At 45.8% G+C, this 19061-nt stretch overlaps 1 protein-coding gene across 1 annotated transcript in view; it reads left to right on the top strand.

Annotated features, from left to right (window-relative positions):
- Positions 1-19061, top strand: part of adissp (adipose secreted signaling protein) — a 60412-nt gene that overhangs the window by 37148 nt on the left and 4203 nt on the right. The window contains exons 4-5 of the mRNA XM_062983551.1: positions 8210-8348; positions 16928-17050. Coding sequence (XP_062839621.1) covers positions 8210-8348; positions 16928-17050 — 262 coding nt within the window. The remainder of the gene's footprint in view (positions 1-8209; positions 8349-16927; positions 17051-19061) is intronic.

Below are 19061 nucleotides of genomic sequence, written 5' to 3'. Positions count from 1 at the left end.
GTCTACAAAATGTGTTGGATAATCCAGAATGTTGGATAAGTGAGACTCTACTGTAATTGGAAGGGATCCCAAGGGCCATCCAGTCTGACCTCCTCCTCTCAGGCAGGAACGCACCACCCAAGCCCTCCTAACAGATGGCCATCCAGCCTCTGCTTAAGAAAACCTGTTGCAATTCATGGGCTCACACATACACACACACACACACACACCCCTTTGACATCATGCAAAGTAGAGGCAGCCCCCAAGTTGCGAAGAAGATTGGTTCTGTACGTTTGTTCTCGAGTTGAATTTGTATGTAATTCAGAACAAGGACCTTTCTCACCTTGCCTTAAGGCGGGTCACAACACAGTCAAAACATTGCAAACTTTCTATGAACACGCATATTAAAAAGTAGTTCTGGAAAAAGATACTTATTAAAGCGTATTTCTATAAAATACATATTAAATATTGAGTAGGGCAGATCCCCACGATCATATCCTAAGTATGGCACAGTATTGTTGTCATAGACAGAACGCCAGTGAGTAAAGCAAAACTCAGTTTATTGAGATTACAGAACTAAAAATGCCCGTAGGAGACAAAAAACAGGGCAAACACTTGACTTCAGTGTGATATGTAACACAAAAACAACTCAGATTGAGCTTAAACAACTCAAAGGGAAAAACCGGGTTAAACAGAAGTATAATCCGGATTAAATCAAAAGTGCTTACTTCAGCCTGGCAAACAATGCAAACAAAGGAGGATCAACAGGAGTCAGAATGTAAACAACAGACTGGTAGCAGATTCCTCTCTGCTACTCAGAAACAGCAGGAGACTAAACCAGGCTTGTTTATTCCTCCCTGCAGCGAAGGAAAACGTGGTCGTAGTCAGGATTCAATTTAAGGTTCAACAGCCAACGATATCCAGGTCCAGGCTCAGCAGTCAGGGAAACGGCAGTCAGCAGGGTCCCAATCCGGTCCAGAGGTCAATAGCCAAACGTAGTCGTCTAGGAATCCAAAGGTCTCACCGATAGCCAGCAGAAGGGATAATCCAGAATCGAAGTCAGTTAGTCCAGCGTCAATCCAGTGTGAGTAGGTATTGTCTGTCAAAAAGACGACGGAGGTCCAAGCTATTGAGATTTAAACACAAGTTGCACAGAGAAAAACCCCGCACAGTTCCTCCCGCCGTCGATGCCCAGTGTCCTTGGTAAACTTACGTATCCAGCAACGAATCACACCCGTCTTCAGGAAGTTCCCCAACAAAAGCCCAAGCGTCCGTCCAGATTACCTTGCCCAACGCAATTAGACATTGATCCCAAACCCCAATTTATCCCAGATCAAGCTCATCATCGCTGTCAGCTGCCATCCCAATTCCAGGCGCCCCAAACTCATCATCCTCATCAGAGCTTAAGCACCTTTGACTACGCCCCACAGCATCCCCAGCTGTGGATCCCGCTCCATCCCTCCAGCCAGTCCATGGGTCTGATCCTGCAACCCGCCAATCACCTCCCATGCTTTCATTGCCTGTTTCACCAACACCCAAATCCTCCCTCACACGAGTCCATTCCATGTCGTCCTCCACTGAGCTGGCCATCTCTTCCTCCAAACCCTCAGAAAAACCCTCAAATGAGTCCTCATCTGTCGGGTCTGTAAACAAATCCCGGAGCCGTTTTCTTTCACTCTCCTCGAAAGAGTCTGACTCTCGAGGAGTCTTATGCCCCCTTCTTCTATTATCGGAGCCCGAAGGCTCAACCATAACAATTGTTTTGCTCACTTGCTCCCCAGAAGGAAGCCTTGTTCCCCAAAATGCTGGGCAGCCCCTGGTTCCGTGCAACCGGCGCATAGGGCGGCAGGGCTTTTTTTCAATGTGTTTCAGCCTCCTTGTTGGCGTGTAACACGGCACAATGGTTTCCTCCCCCCCTTCTTCTTCTTCCTCTCCTGCTGTTGATGCTCACGCGAAGCCTAATGACTTTTTGGATGCAAAAACCAATTATGTGAGCCGCATTCCAGGAACAGCCTGATTATGGGAACAAACCTCTTTTGCTTCAGTGCAGAAGCAACAGAACCAACGGGAGAGAAAGACAGGTAGAGTCTTCCCCTTGCTCTCCCTTTCCTCCCTTGTTGTGCATCCATCTGGTCTCACTTTTCCCTGTTTGCTTCTTACTTATTACCATTATTATTATTATTATTATTATTATTATTATTATTATTATTATTATTAGGAGCCTCCAGTGGCCAAGGGGATAAAAGCCTCGTGACTTGAAGGTTGGGTTGCTGACCTGAAGGCTGCAAGGTTCGAATCCAACCTGGGGAGAGCATGAATGAGCTCTCTCTGTCAGCTCCAGCTCCATGCAGGGACATGAGAGAAGCCTCCCACAAGTATGGTAAAAACATCCAAACATCCGGGCAGCGTCCCCTGGGCAACGTCCTTGCAGACAGCCAATTCTCTCACTCCAGAAGCAACTCCGGTTGCTCCTGACACGAAAAATATATTATTATTACTACTACAGTAGAGTCTCACTTATCCAACGTAAACGGGCCGGCAGAACGTTGGATAAGCGAATATGTTGGATAATAAGGAGAGATTAAGGAAAAGCCTATCAAACATCAAATTAGGTTATGATTTTACAAATTAAGCACCAAAACATCATGTTATACAACAAATTTGATAGAAAAAGTAGTTCAATACACAGTAATGTTATGTAGTAATTACTGTATTTACGAATTTAGCACCAAAATATCATGATATATTGAGAACATTGACTACAAAAATGTGTTGGATAATCCAGAACGTTGGATAAGCGAGTGTTGGATAAGTGAGACTCTACTGTACTACTACTACTACTACTATTATTATTATTTTATTATGACACAGCAAACAAGATAGATATGCTGGATTTCGTATCACAAAATCACAAGTCGAACACTTCCCAAGTGTCTAGGACTGTGAGATGTATTTTCGGATGATGCGCACAGATCCCAGTCGGGTGGCCTTTTGCAGTTGGCAGATTGTAATCCTGTCAATGTCTATGGTTTCCAAATACCGGCTGAGATCTTTCGGCACGGCACCCAGTGTGCCCATCACCACCGGGACCACCTGCACTGGTTTCTGCCAGAGTCTTTGAAGTTCAATCTTGAGGTCCTGATAGCGGCTGAGTTTTTCCAGTTGTTTTTCGTCAATGCGACTGTCACCTGGGATGGTGACATCAATGATCCAAACCTTTTTCTTTTCCACAACTGTGATGTCTGGTGTGTTGTGTTCCAGAACTTTGTCAGTCACCATTATTATTAAGTTATTTATTTATTTACAACATTTATATTCCGCCCTTCTTTCTCACCCCAAAGGGGACTCAGGGCGGATCACATTACACATATAAGGCAAACATTCAATGCCTTAACATAGAACAAAGACAAGACAAACACGGGGCTCCGAGCTGGCCTTGAACTCATGACCTCTTGGTCAGAGTGATTTGTTGCAGCTGGCTGCAGCTGGTTGCTCAACAGCCTGCGCCACAGCCCGGCGCATAAATTATTATTATTATTATTATTATTATTATTATTATTATTATTATGTTTAATAATAATAATTTTATTTTTCTACCCCTCTACCATCTCACCGAAGAGACTCGGGGCAGCTTACAGGCGGGACTAAGCCCAGATAATACAAACTAACTAAAACGCAGTTTAAAACATAATAAAATATAATAGTCAATTATAACAGTTACAAAACAGCAGGGTATAAAAAACAACGTTAAAAATGTATCAAATCCAACCTCAACAACCAGTCACCAGGAATATGGTGGGCATGGTCAGACTAGAGATGGTCGGGCATGGACCTATAGTTAGCTTCAGTTGGAAGCCTGGCTGCCAACGTTTGCACCAATTGCAGTTTCTGGGCCGTCTTCAAAGGCAGCCCCACGTAGAGTGCATTGCAGTAGTCCATTCCGGATGTGACTTAAGACGTGGACCACCCTGGTCATGCTTCTTACGGTTGCAGTTGGCGCACAAGTTTTAATTGTGTAAAGGCCCTCCCAGTCACCGCCGACACCTGAGCATCAAGCATCATTGCTGAGTCCAGGAGGACCCCCCCCCCCCCCCGTTGGTTTATTTTGGGTGTAAGGGTGAAATGATGAATCAGGTGTTTTTTACTGTTTGCAACTGTGTACACCGGACATGTGTTCCAGCAACTTAACTGTTAACAGCAGGCCAGTTTGAGTGATGGCCTGCAAGAGCCAATAGGTCGTGACTTCCAGTCTGACAGGACGTTTGTCATTCTGCTGTGGAATGTACTCTTACCATGTTTCCCCAAAAATAAGACAGTGTCTTGTATTAATTTTTGCTCCCAAAGATGCTCTAGGTCTTATTTTCAGGGGATGTCTTATTTTTCCGTGAAGAAGAATTCACATTTATTGTTGAACAAAAAAATGAACACTTACTATATACAGTACAGTAGTTGTCATCATAAACCAGCATAATCAGACAAACTGTGAGTCCTATCAAAAATTTCTTATTACTACCATTATTTCCATGTTCAACAGTTTATGGTACGTACATTTACCGATCCTGCATGCTCTGGTGTTCTGTTTGGCGGGCATGCTTCCAAACAAAAACTTTGCTAGGTCTTACTTTTGGGGGAGGCCTTATATTTAGCAATTCAGCAAAACCTCTACTAGGTCTTATTTTTGGGGATGTCTTATTTTAGGGGGAACAGGGTATCAGTAGTGTGTGCATGCTTTGCTGATCGGTAAGGAGAAAGCATGTCTGCAATGAGCGATAGACTTTGCTGCTTGTAAATACCTTTGTATATATATACCTTTGTATATATGGGCTCTGGGCTGTGGCGCAGGCTGGAGAGCAAGCCAGCTGCAACCAGCTGCAATGAATCACTCTGACCAGGAGGTCATGAGTTCGAGGCCCGCTCGTAGCCTATGTTTGTCTTGTCTTTGTTCTATGTTAAAAGGCATTGAATGTTTGCCTATATGTGTCATGTGATCCGCCCTGAGTCCCCTTCGGGGTGAGAAGGGCGGAATATAAATCCTGTAAATAAATATATGGAATAAAGTCTTTAGACCCGCTGCATTCAGCTGATTTGCGACTGAGGTGTCGTTTGTCGGTACTGCTTCTCCAGACGGGCAAGCAGTCTGACCAAGGATGAATTGGTGAGAGTCAAAGGATCACCAATAAATCAGGGTGCTGCGGAGCTGATGTTTTTAAAACCCACCCTGTCACCCAAAGCTGCAATGGACCTGTGACTTCAAGGGGAGTGCAGCCCCATCAAGCACAGGTTGCCACCTGAGACCCCCCCACGATCAGCCCCATGACTGACAGGAGGACTCCGCCTTGTCTGGATTAAACCTCAGCTTGCTGGCCCACATCCAGGCTATCACAGCACTGGTCCATCATGCGGGGGGGCTTCCTAGGAATGAGGTGGAAAAGAGTAGTAGAGGCGAGTGTCACCTGCGTAGAGATGGCACCCGACTCCAAAACTCCGGATTAACTAATGTCGATGTTAAAAAGCATGTTCCTTTCCTATCTCTTGGGCAGATCTGCCCGGTGCTGCTCCCCGCGGGGCAATGAAACGTTTATTATTATCCGTTCTCCTTTCCATCCTGGAACGCCTCCAATTTTGCAAAAATGAGAGAAGAATTGGCTGAAATAAAGACTGACAAAATGGAGTCAGTACATTTTGAATTCACTTTGTACAGTCCCCTCGGGTGAGAAGGGCAGGATATAAATGATTATTATTATTTATTATTTCCAATATTTCTATCCCGCCCTTCTCACCCGAAGGGACTCAGGGCGGCGTACAATTGGCAACAATTCGATGCCGACACATCATTAAAAACAAACAGCATATAAAATCTATTACAAACAGTTAAATACAGTATAAAATATAAAACATACGCTTAAAATCCATTCATCCAATATACTCGTACTTTATCCATACATCAGTCTGGGTCGTCTTTGTCGTTTATTCGTTAAAAGCCTGAGCACATAGCTATGTTTTTAAGGCTTTTCTAAAACTCAAAAATGAAAATAAATACACCAAATCAAAATGCCACATCAACTGGTTAACATAACAACAACAACAAAATAGTTTACTCTCGAAAGCTTGTGCAAAAGCATCACACAGGTACAGGCAACTTGGCTGCAGTATATGAAAAGGATAATCCAAAAGAAAATAGAATCACACATGCATGATGGTGATTTCTCCAACACACCCAGGACTTGCCTTACTTTTCCAGCTCTCCTTTTACTTAATGTGATATGAGTGTAGAAAAACAATTGGGGAACGAGGGCAATACGCTTGTGAGAGGGGGTTGTGCAACTGTACTACTGCAGCTCTGGGTTGTGGGAGCTGCCCGCCTGGCCGTTTTGCTTGGATATTTTGCAGGACTCTGTACCTGATAACTTTCATCAATGCCTTGAGGCTGTTACTGGATGGCTGCGTGCCAGCAGGTTGAGGGTGAATCCAGCAAAGACGGAGATCCTATGGCTGGGTCGACTGGGCAGTGGGGATATCCAGTTGCCAACCCTGGATGGCGAGGCGCTATGCCCGTCATCATTGGTAAAGAGTCTGGGAGTCCTCTTGGACCCTTTACTGACAATGGAAGCCCAGGTCTCCGCCATTAGTAGAACCGCCTTCTTTCACCTGCGGCAGGTTAGACGGCTGGGCCCCCATCTGTCAAGGGACGACCTGGCTACGGTGAGCCAGGCCATGGTCGTCTCAAGGCTGGACTACTGTAACGCCCTCTACTTTGGCCTTCCTTTGTCGGTGATCCGGAAGCTCAAGTTGGTACAAAATGCAGCTGCTCGACTTCTTGCGGGAGTCCCGATGAGATGCCACATAACACCAATCCTACTAGAGCTGCACTGGTTACCAATTGAGCACCGGATCACTTTCAAAGTGATGGTACAGTAGAGTCTCACTTATCCAAGCTAAACGGGCCGGCAAAAGCTTGGATAAGCGAATATTTTGGATAATAAGGAGGGATTAAGAAAAAGCCTATTAAACATCAAATTAGGTTATGATTTTACAAATTAAGCACCAAAACATCATGTTATACAACAAATTTGACAGAAAAAGTAGTTCAATACGCAGTAATGTTATGTTGTAATTACTGTATTTACGAATTTAGCACCAAAATATCACAATATATTGAAAACATTGACTACAAAAATGGCTTGGATTATCCAGAGGCTTGGATAAGCGAGGCTTGGATTAGTGAGACTCCACTGTACTTACCTTCAAGGCCTTACATGGTCTAGGGCCGATGTACCTGCGGGACCGCCTCACCCCCTACCAACCCCAGAGATCCCTCCGTTCTGAGGACCAAGACCTGTTGGCAGTCCCCAGTTTTAAGACCTTGCGCCTAACAGCAACTAGACGCAGAGCTTTTCTCAGAGCACACGGTTTGGATAAACACACATGCAGCGGAAGATCAACGAAGAATCACTGGCACCAATAAAGAGGCTGAAGCCTGTTTGGCTATCTACAAAAGATTTACTAACAAACGGAAAACTCTCAAGACAATATATGCAGACAGAGTGCAGAGAGGCAGAGAGCAGAGGGCAGAGAGAGAACAGATAACACAGGGAGCTATTTATAACCACCTCTGCTGTCTGATGCAATATACAGTTAAATCTTTACACACTCGCATAGTGGACAGCAGACGGTGCATGATGCAATCTCCAGCTCACATTGCAACACTATAACTCAGTTACATTTAAACAACTCTATATACAGTCATTCCCACTTCAACAGCTTTTACATCAGTGGCCCCATCACTCTGGAACTCTCTGCCGCCTGAAGTCCGTGCCTTGCGGGACTTGTCGGCCTTCCGCAGGGCATGTAAGACACACCTATTTCGGCAGGCTTTTGATCTCCGCTATTGCTGTTTTTAAATTGCTTAGATTTTAGCTGTTTTTGTAAGTCACTCCAAGCCCTGGGGGAGTGTTTTTGAGATTTTTTTAAAAAATATATATTTTAAAGCTGTTTTTAAATTGTTAGATTTTAGCCTTTCTTGTAAGCCGCCCCGAGCCCTAGGGGAGTGGCGGCATATAAGTTTAAAAATAAAAATAAAAAATGCCCATGTGTTGCAAATGCGCCTGTGTGTACGTTGGGCACGGAGTCACATATTCTGGGGTCTCCTTCCCTGTGTTGGTGCTCGGCCTCATCCTCCGCTTCCTTCCTTCCTTCCTTCCTTCCTCCCTCCCTCCCTCCCTCCTTGCAGGTGGGCTTCCTGAAGATCCTGCACAAGTACGAGATCACCTTTGTGCTGCCCTTTGTGCCGCTGCTGGGACGGGAAGTCTGTGCCGCCCCCCTCGCCAGCCTCCACCTCCGCGTCCTCAGCATCGCCCCACACGCTGAAGGTCAGTCTCACATCCTGGAATAGCTTCACCGGGGGGGGGGGGGGGGCAATAGACATGTAGTCCCTGTGTTACAAACATCTGCCTTGCAAACAGCTCACAGTTAAGAACTGGGCTGGACTGGATGGCCTTTGGGGTCCATTCCAAGGCTATGAGGTACAAACATCCGACTTGGAATCCTAGAGTTGGAAGGGACCTGGTGGGGCCACCCAGTCCAACCCCATTCTGGCAAGAAGCAGGGAAATCCCATTCAAAGCACCCCCGACAGATGGCCATCCAGCCTCTGCTTCAAAGCCTCCTTCTGTGGCATAGCTGGCTAGTACTCTCAAACACAAATGACCTACTATTTATACAATTGAAAATAAACCAGTTCAGTAAACAATATGTTTGGCAAATTAGTTATACCATTTAAATTCACAGTAATAACAAACAACATCAAATGGGTTGTCCAATATACATTGAAATGCAGTCGGCGTTAAATTCACAGTAATAACAAACAACCTCAAATGGGTTGTCCAGTATACATTGAAATGCAGTCGGCGTTGTGTATTCCAATGCCGAGAAGAATAAGTCTGCCACGACCGGTTTTGGCCCTGCATCAGGCCTTCCTCTGGTGGCTAGTAACCAGCTGCAATAAATCACTACTGACCGAGAGGTCATGAGTTCGAAGCCCGGGTCGGGTTAAGCCCCCGACCATTAAATAGCCCGGCTTGCTGTTGACCTATGCAGCCCCGAAAGACAGTTGCATCTGTCAAGTAGGGAAATTTAGGTACGCTTTATGTGGCAGGCTAATTTAACTAATTTACAACATCATAAAACTGCCAGCAAAACACGAGGAAAGGAATGAGGAAGTACAGCCACTAGTGGACAGTGAAGCAACAGCTCCCCCTGTGGCCGGAATCGTGAAGCTGGAAAAATTTTTTAAATGCCTCTGTGTCTGTCTATATATGTTGTTTGTCTGTTGGCATTGAATGTTTGCCATATATGTGTTCATTGTAATCCGCCCTGAGTCCCCTTCGGGATGAGAAAGAAGGGCGGGAAAGAAATACTGTAAATAAAATAAATAAATTCTCTCAGACCTCTCCGCAGTGTCCGATACCATCGACCACGGTATCCTTCTGGACCACCTCTCCGAAATGGGACTTGGGGGAACTATTTTGCAGTGCGCCAGCTGCGGCCATGCCTTGAGAAGCGCCATCTGGCCATGGCCGTACACGCCTTGGTCACATCCAGGCTTTTGGGAGTTGTAGTCCATTGCAATGGATTCTGGGAGTTGCAGTCTGGTGCAGTGCATTTTGGGAGTTGTAGTCCATTGCAATGGATTCTGGGAGTTGCAGTCTGGTGCGGTGCATTTTGGGAGTTGTAGTCCATTGCAATGGATTCTGGGAGTTGCAGTCTGGTGCGGTGCATTTTGGGAGTTGTAGTCCATTGCAATGGATTCTCGGAGTTGTAGTCTGGTGCGGTGCATTTTGGGAGTTGTAGTCCATTGCAATGGATTCTGGGAGTTGCAGTCTGGTGCGGTGCATTTTGGGAGTTGTAGTCCATTGCAATGGATTCTCGGAGTTGTAGTCTGGTGCGGTGCATTTTGGGAGTTGTAGTCCATTGCAATGGATTCTGGGAGTTGCAGTCTGGTGCGGTGCATTTTGGGAGTTGTAGTCCATTGCAATGGATTCTCGGAGTTGTAGTCTGGTGCGGTGCATTTTGGGAGTTGTAGTCCATTGCAATGGATTCTGGGAGTTGCAGTCTGGTGCGGTGCATTTTGGGAGTTGACGTCCATTGCAATGGATTCTGGGAGTTGCAGTCTGGTGCGGTGCATTTTGGGAGTTGTAGTCCATTGCAAAGGATTCTGGGAGTTGCAGTCTGGTGCGGTGCATTTTGGGAGTTGTAGTCCATTGCAATGGATTCTGGGAGTTGCAGTCTGGTGCGGTGCATTTTGGGAGCTGTAGTCCATTGCAATGGATTCTGGGAGTTGCAGTCTGGCGCGGTGCATTTTGGGAGTTGTCGTCCATTGCAATGAATTCTGTAACGCACTGTACGTGGGGCTGTTCCAACATTTATCCCCAATCCTTGTTTCCACAACAAAGCATATAGTTTCCATAGTTTTATGTGATTTTAATTGTGTTTCTATTTTAGGGTTTACGTCTTGTACGTTTTGGAAAATGTTCTTTTTAGAGTTGTCTTCTGCCTTGAGTCTCCTTTAAGATCATGATGAGAATAATAAGAATAAGACCAGGCCTGGGCCAACTTGGGTCTTCCTTCAAGGTGTGTTTTGGACTGCAACTCCCACCATTCCTCACAGCCTCAGGCCCTTTCCTTTTGCCCCTCAGCCGCTTAAGCGGCTGAGGGGCAAAAGGAAGGGGCCTGAGGCTGTGAGGAATGGTGGGAGTTGCAGTCCAAAACACCTGTAGGTCTTGGACTCTAGATGTCCCATACATAGCAAATGTACGCAATGCATTTGTTTCTGCAAGGCCGGCTGAGTGCCTGGCTTGCACGCCTGGGGCTTGCTGTTGTTGCCGATGGTTGTGCGTGCGCCTCTTCTGTGCGCGATGTGCAACACCCTCTGCAGCGCATGGACGTGCCGCGTCTCCGGCGCAGAACAGGCTGTGCTTCCTCCCACGTCTCTCCCTCCTTAATCCTCCTCCTGCTTTTCTTCTTTGAGAGGCCAAAGAGGAGCCACTTGGCAGCCTTGCACAGCCACCCGCTCAGCATACATTGCATTCTACTCAGGATGCACCAGACTACAACTCCCAGAACCTATTGCTTTGGACCACAACTCCCGGAATCCCTGGCATTCTGTGCCAGACGCACCAGACTGCAACTCCCAGAATCCATTGCAATGGACTACAACTCCCAAAATGCACCGCACCAGACTGCAACTCCCAGAATCCATTGCAATGGACTACAACTCCCAAAATGCACTGCAACTCCCAGAATCCATTGCAATGGACTACAACTCCCAAAATGCACTGCACCAGACCACAACTCCCAGAATCCATTGCCTTCTACTTCAGATACACCAGATTACAACTCCCAGAATCCATTGAATTGGACTCCAGATGCATCAGACTACAACTCCCAGAATCCATTGCATCGGACTACAACTCCCAGAGTACACTGCATTCTACTCCAGATGAGCTAGACTGCAACTCCCAGAATCTATTGCATTGGACCACAACTCCCAGAATGCTCTGCATCAGACTACAATCCATCGCATTCTACTCCCGATGCATCAGACTGCAAGTCCTGGAATCTATTGCATTGGACTACAGCTCCCAGAATCCATTGCATCGGAGTACAGCTTCCATAATTCATTGCATTGGACTTCAGATGCATCAAACTGCAAGTCATGGAATCCATTGCATCAGACTACAACTCCCGGAATGCACTGCACCAGACTACAACTCCCAGAATCCATTGCATTCTACTCCAGATGCCCCAGACTGCAACTCCCAGGATCCATTGCATTATGTTGCAACTCCCAGAATCCATTGCATTGGACTCCAGATGCATCAGACTGCAACTTCCGGAATCCATTGCATTGCACTGTGACTCCTGGAATCCATTGCATTGAACTACAGCTTCCAGAATACATTGCATTGGACTCCAGATGCATCAGCCTGAAAGTCCCGAAATCCATTGCATTGGACTACAACTCCCAGAATCTTTGCACTGGACTACAATTCCCAGAATCCATTGCATCAGATTACAACTTCCAGAAAGCCTTGCATTGGACTCCAGCTGCACCAGACTCCAAGAATCCCCGCAACCTGCAGCATATCTTTTTGGCAAATCTCTCCATCTCTTACGCAAAGTTTAGAAAAATTTTATCAGTGTTTGGCAGAGGGACTTTGGAGGACTGGATTTCCCAGTATTCCCCATTTCCAACACAAAACCAGTGTTGTCCTTATGGGCCCAGCGGACCCCCTGCACCCCATCACTCAGGGCTTCATGTGTCCATTTCCAGCAAAATTATTAGTATTAGTATTCCTGTTATTCAAAACCTGTTCTGTTCTGTCCTCCCTGTTTTTCATGGAGGAGGAGGAAGAATAATCTGGGATTGTTTACAAAATGCTCATGGCTCTTTTTATCTCTTTATAAATGCTAAAGGTTTGACGTGGGAGCAACTACCAAGAATTTGTCCCTGTTGAACTTCATTTTGTTAGTTTCGGCCCATCTCTCTAGTCTGTCAAGAATTCAAAACGATCTTGACAGACTAGAGAGATGGGCCGAAACTAACAAAATGAAGTTCAACAGGGACAAATGCAAGATACTTCACTTCGGCAGAAAAAATGGAAATCAAAGATACAGAATGGGGGACGCCTGGCTTGACAGCAGTGTGTGCGAAAAAGATCTTGGAGTCCTCGTGGACAACAAGTTAAACATGAGCCTACAATGTGATGCGGCAGCTAAAAAAGCCAATGGGATTCTGGCCTGCATCAATAGGGGAATAACGTCTAGATCCAGGGAAGTCATGCTCCCCCTCTATTCTGCCTTGGTCAGACCACACCTGGAATACTGTGTCCAGTTTTGGGCACCGCAGATGAAGGGAGATGCTGACAAGCTGGAAAGCGTCCAGAGGAGGGCGACTAAAATGATTAAGGGTCTGGAGAACAAGCCCTATGAGGAGAGGCTTAAAGAGCTGGGCATGTTTAGCCTGCAGAAGAGAAGGCTGAGAGGAGACATGATAGCCATGTACAAATATGTGAGGGGAAGTCATAGGGAGGAGGGAGCAAGCTTATTTTCTGCTGCCCTGCAGACTAGGACACAAGGGAACAATGGCTTCAAACTACAGGAAAGGAGATTCCACCTGAACATCAGGAAGAACTTCCTCACTGTGAGGGCTGTTCGGCAGTGGAACTCTCTCCCCCGGGCCGTGGTGGAGGCTCCTTCTTTGGAGGCTTTTAAGCAGAGGCTGGATGGCCATCTGTCGGGGGTGCTTTGAATGCGATTTCCTGCTTCCTAGCGGGGGGTTGGACTGGATGGCCCTTGAGGTCTCTTCCAACTCTACTATTCTATGATTCTATGATTCTATGATTCTAAGAAGGCACTCTCTTGCTTATTATTATTATTATTATTATTATTATTATTATTATTATTATTATTATTATTATTATTATTATTGTATGACACAGCAAACAAGATAGACATGCTGGATTTCGTATCACAAAATCACAAGTCGAACTCTTCCCAAGTGTCTAGGACTGTATGATGTATTTTCGGACGATGCTGCAGATCCCAGTAGGGTGGCCTTTTGCAGCTGGCAGATCGTAATTTTGTCAATTATTATTATTATTATTATTATTATTATTATTATTATTATTATTATTATTATTTCTTATGACACAGCAAACAAGATAGACATGCTGGATTTCATATCACAAAATCCCAAGTCAAACACTTCCCAAGTGTCTAGTACTGTGTGATGTATTATTATTATTATTATTATTATTATTATTATTATTATTATTTTATTATGAAACAGCAAACAAGATAGATATGCTGGATTTCATATCACAAAACCACAAGTCGAACACTTCCCAAGTGTCTAGGACTGTGTGATGTATTTTCGGATGATGCGCGCCGATCCCAGCAGGGTGGCCTTTTGCAGTTGGCAGATCGTAATTTTGTCAATTGTTGTTGTTGTTATTATTATTATTATTATTATTATTATTATTATTATTATTATTATTATTATTTCTTATGACACAGCAAACAAGATAGATATGCTGGATTTCGTATCACAAAATCACAAGTCAAACACTTCCCAAGTGTCTAGGACTGTATGATGTATTTTCGGATCATGCGCCCAGATCCCAGTAGGGTGGCCTTTTGCAGCTGGCAGATCGTAATTTTGTCAATGCCTGTTGTTTCCAAATGCCGGCTGAGATCTTTTGGCACGGCACCCAGTGTGCCCATCACCACCGGGACCACCTGTACTGGTTTCTGCCAAAGTCTTTGAAGTTCAATCTTGAGGTCCTGAGAGCGGCTGAGTTTTTCCTGTTGTTTTTCGTCAATGCGATTGTCACCTGGGATGGCGACATCAATGATCCAAACCTTTTTCTTTTCCACAACTGTGATGTCTGGTGTGTTGTGTTCCAGAACTTTGTCAGTCTGGATTCGGAAGTCCCACAGTATCTTTGCGTGCTCATTTTCCAATACTTTTGCAGGTTTGTGATCCCACCAGTTCTTTACTGCTGGGAGGTGGTACTTGAGGCATAAGTTCCAATGAATCATTTGGGCCACATAGTTGTGCCTCTGTTTGTAGTCTGTCTGTGCGATTTCCTTACAGCAGCTGAGGATGTGATCCATGGTTTCGTCGGCTTCCTTGCACAGTCTGCATTTTGGGTCATCAGCTGATTATTATTATTATTATTATTATTATTATTATTATTGGAATAATAATTTGGGGTTGTTCCCCCAATGAGTCCCTCTTGAAGGGAGAAAAACGAGGCACTTTCCCCGTTGCTGCTCCCTGAATGCGTCTGCCCTTTGTGCTTGGAATAAACAAACCGCTCCCTGGGCTTTTTGCTTCAAATGGAGCGACAATGGGACCGAAATGAGGAATGGCATCATTCCGCTTGGCTTTTGAGACATTGCATTGGCAGGCTGGTTGAGAGTTGTTCTGGGGAGAGAGAAAGTGGGTTGCTTTGCATATCGGCAATTTCCTTCTGGATCCGGATCCAGCCCCGATTGAGTTCCATATGCGCCAAAGTCAGGAACAGGAGTCGCTCTGGGTTTGAGAGATGAGACTGAAGCACAGAATGAACATCATCCAGATTGTATTGTCGAAGGAAGGCTTTCATGGCCGGAATGACTGGGTTGCTGGGAGTTTTCCGGGCTGTATGGCCGTGTTCCAGAAGCATTCTCTCCTGACGTTTTGCCCACATCTCTGGCAGGCATCCTCAGAGGTTGGGAGGTCTGTTGGGGTTTATATATATTTTTAATGCCTTTTAAATTTATTTGTGTGTTTTTGTATTTGATATTATTGTATGTTGGTTTTATATCTGTAAGCCACCCCGAGTCCCTCTGGGGAGATGGTGGCGGGGTACAAAAATAAAATTATTATTATTATTATTATTATTATTATTATTATTATTATTATTATTATTATTATATATCCCTATGGAATGGTGTCCAAGGTGGGAGAGAGAAAGAACTCTTGTCTGTTGGAGGCAGGTGTGGGTGTTGTAATTAATCACCTTGATTAGCATTTGATGGCCCTGTGGCCTCAAAGCCTGGCTTCTTCCTACCTGGGGGAATCCTTTGTTTGGAGGTGTTAGCTGGCCATGATTGTTTCATGTCTGGAATTCCTCTGTTTTCAGCATGTTGTTCTTTATTTGCTGTTCTGATTCTAGAGCTTTTTTTTTTTAATAATGAGGGCCAGATTGTGTTCATTTTCATGGTTTCCTCTCTTTTGTTGACATTGTCCACTTGCTTCTTATGGATTTCAATGGCTTCTCTGTGTCGTCTGATATGGTGGTTGTGAGAGTGGTCCAGCATTTCTGTGTTCTCAAATAATAATCTGCTGTGTCCAGATGGGTTCATCCCGTGCTCTGCTATGGCTGACTTCTCTGGTTGAGATAGTCTGCAGTTGTTCTACCCCAGGAACTTTGTTTTTGTGCCTGCCACAAACTGGTTCGGATAGGTTGAGACTCGATGGTGAGACATTCATTGAGAAGCTCTTGCAAAATATGCTGCTGCAGGATGATGCCCCTCCCTCTCAAAAAGACAACGTTTTGGCACCTTATTAAACCTTTTCCTATGTTTTTATGATAGAACCAATTAGGAATTCATGACATTTAGAATCCAGGAACAAAAATTGTGTTACGTGGTGGTGGTGTTGTTCAAGGGCATTTTAACATTATTACCATCCATAACATCTGTTCAATGGTTAAGTCTGCTGCAACCTGGGAGTCTGGTGGTGTCCTTCTCTGGAAGTCTTTGAGCAGGATGGGTGTCTATCAGGAGGGTTTTGGTCGTGTTTTCCTGTTCAATGGGGGCTGGACTGGATGGCCTTTGGGGGCCCCTTCTGACTCTTCTTCTCCCCTTTCAATTATTACCATCCATAATAACTGTTTGATACAGTAGAGTCTCACTTATCCAACACTTGCTTATCCAACGTTCTGGATTATCCAACGCATTTTTGTAGTCAATGTTTTCAATACATTGTGATATTTTAGTGCTAAAGTCATAAATACAGTAATTGCTACATAGCATGACTGCGTATTGAACTCCTTTTTCTGTCAAATTTGTTGTATAACATGATGTTTTGGTGCTTAATTTGTAAAATCGTAACCTAATTTGATGTTTAATTGGCTTTTCCTTAATCCCTCCTTATTATCCAACATATTCGCTTATCCAGCGTTCTGCCGGCCCATTGATGTTGGATAAGTGAGATAAGTGTAGTTGAATATTCTTCCACCTAGGAGTTCGGTGGAGTCTCCTTCTCTGGAGGTCTCCAAGTAGAGATCGGATGGCCATCTGTCAGGAGGGTTTTGGCCGTGTCTTCCTGTGCATTGTGGGGCTGGACCGGATGGCCTTTGGGGGCCCTTCTGACCCTTCTTCTCCCTCCCCCTCTCCAGGCTACAGCATCAAGTGCGAATACACGGCGCACAAGGAGGGGGTCCTGCGGGAGGAGATGGTGCTCCAGAGCGAGACCAACGAGCGGGCCGTGGTCAAGGTGGTGGTCCAGGCACGGGTCATGGGTGAGTGCACTACAACTCCCAGAATCCCCCCCCCCCCAACATGACGGAGGCAGGAAGCAGAGCTTGTTGGGAATGAGCCCTTGGGACTGCAATGCCCGTCGCTCACAGTCCATGGGGCTGTTTTTCCGCCTCCGTCACCCATGTTATCTCTTTCTGCAAACACTGGATTAATATCCTGCTTGGCGGAAATATTTCCAAGGCCAGGAAATTAAGCCTCGCTCTCAGTGAGGCGCAGAAGGTCTCCGTCCCCCGATAAGAGCGGCGTCTCTCTCTGAACCCCGGAGAGGGAAGCAAATATCGAAGGTGAAGAGCAAACACGGGGCTGAGAGAGTGTCTGGGGTGCCCCCCCCCCCGGGTCCCTCCAAGGTCATGGAAGGACAGAAAAGGGGTTTTGCAAGCACATCACCCTCAGCCATGTCTGGCACTATCGCCAACCGAATAATGTTTGAAGGTATTGGACTGCGTTGTCCACCATCCCTGGACTGGATGGCCTCTGGGGGCCCCTCCCAACTCTAGGGCTCTGTCTCTCTGTCTATCTATCTTTCTATCTATCCATTCATATGAAGATTGGGCTGGATGACCTCTGGGGGGCCCTTCCAACTAGGGTTCTGTCATTCTATCATCTATCCATCCATCTATCCACCCATCCATCCATACAAAGATTGGGCTGGATGACCTCTGGGGAGCTCTTCCAACTCTAGTGATCTATCTATATCTATCTATCTATCTCTCTCTCTCTCTCTCTCTCTCTCTATCTATCTATCTATCATCAACTAATTATCCATCCATACAAAGATTGGGCTGGATGACCTCTGGGGCACCCTTTCAACTCTAGGGTTCTATGATTCTATCTATCCATCCATCCATTCTAGCATTGGGCTGGATGACCTCTGGGTGTCCCTTCCAACTCTAGAGTTCTGGGACTCCTTCATCTATCCATCCATCCATCCATCCATCCATCTGAGGATTGGGCTGGATGACCTCTGGGTGTCCCTTCCAACTCTAGAGTTCTGGGACTCCTTCATCTATCCATCCATCCATCCATCCATCCATCCATCTGAGGATTGGGCTGGATGACCTCTGGGTGTCCCTTCCAACTCTAGAGTTCTGGGACTCCTTCATCTATCCATCCATCCATCCATCCATCCATCTGAGGATTGGGCTGGATGACCTCTGGGTGTCCCTTCCAACTCTAGAGTTCTGGGACTCCTTCATCTATCCATCCATCCATCCATCCATCCATCCATCCATCTGAGGATTGGGCTGGATGACCTCTGGGTGTCCCTTCCAACTCTAGAGTTCTGGGACTCCTTCATCTATCCATCCATCCATCCATCCATCTGAGGATTGGGCTGGATGACCTCTGGGAGACCCTTCCAACTCTAGAGTTCTGGGACTCCTTCATCTATCCATCCATCCATCCATCCATCCATCTGAGGATTGGGCTGGATGACCTCTGGGTGTCCCTTCCAACTCTAGAGTTCTGGGACTCCTTCATCTATCCATCCATCCATCCATCCATCCATCCATCCATCCATCTGAGGATTGGGCTGGATGACCTCTGGGTGTCCCTTCCAACTCTAGAGTTCTGGGACTCCTTCATCTATCCATCCATCCATCCATCCATCCATCCATCCATCTGAGGATTGGGCTGGATGACCTCTGGGTGTCCCTTCCAACTCTAGAGTTCTGGGACTCCTTCATCTATCCATCCATCCATCCATCTGAGGATTGGGCTGGATGACCTCTGGGTGTCCCTTCCAACTCTAGAGTTCTGGGACTCCTTCATCTATCCATCCATCCATCCATCCATCCATCCATCCATCTGAGGATTGGGCTGGATGACCTCTGGGAGACCCTTCCAACTCTAGAGTTCTGGGACTCCTTCATCTATCCATCCATCCATCCATCCATCCATCTGAGGATTGGGCTGGATGACCTCTGGGTGTCCCTTCCAACTCTAGAGTTCTGGGACTCCTTCATCTATCCATCCATCCATCCATCCAACTAT

Source organism: Anolis carolinensis, chromosome 5 (genome assembly GCF_035594765.1).
Source record: "Anolis carolinensis isolate JA03-04 chromosome 5, rAnoCar3.1.pri, whole genome shotgun sequence".
NCBI classification, from domain to species: Eukaryota; Metazoa; Chordata; class Lepidosauria; order Squamata; family Dactyloidae; genus Anolis; species Anolis carolinensis.
The sequence above is the reverse complement of the archived record's forward strand: the minus strand, read 5'-3'. Positions and strand labels throughout refer to the sequence as shown.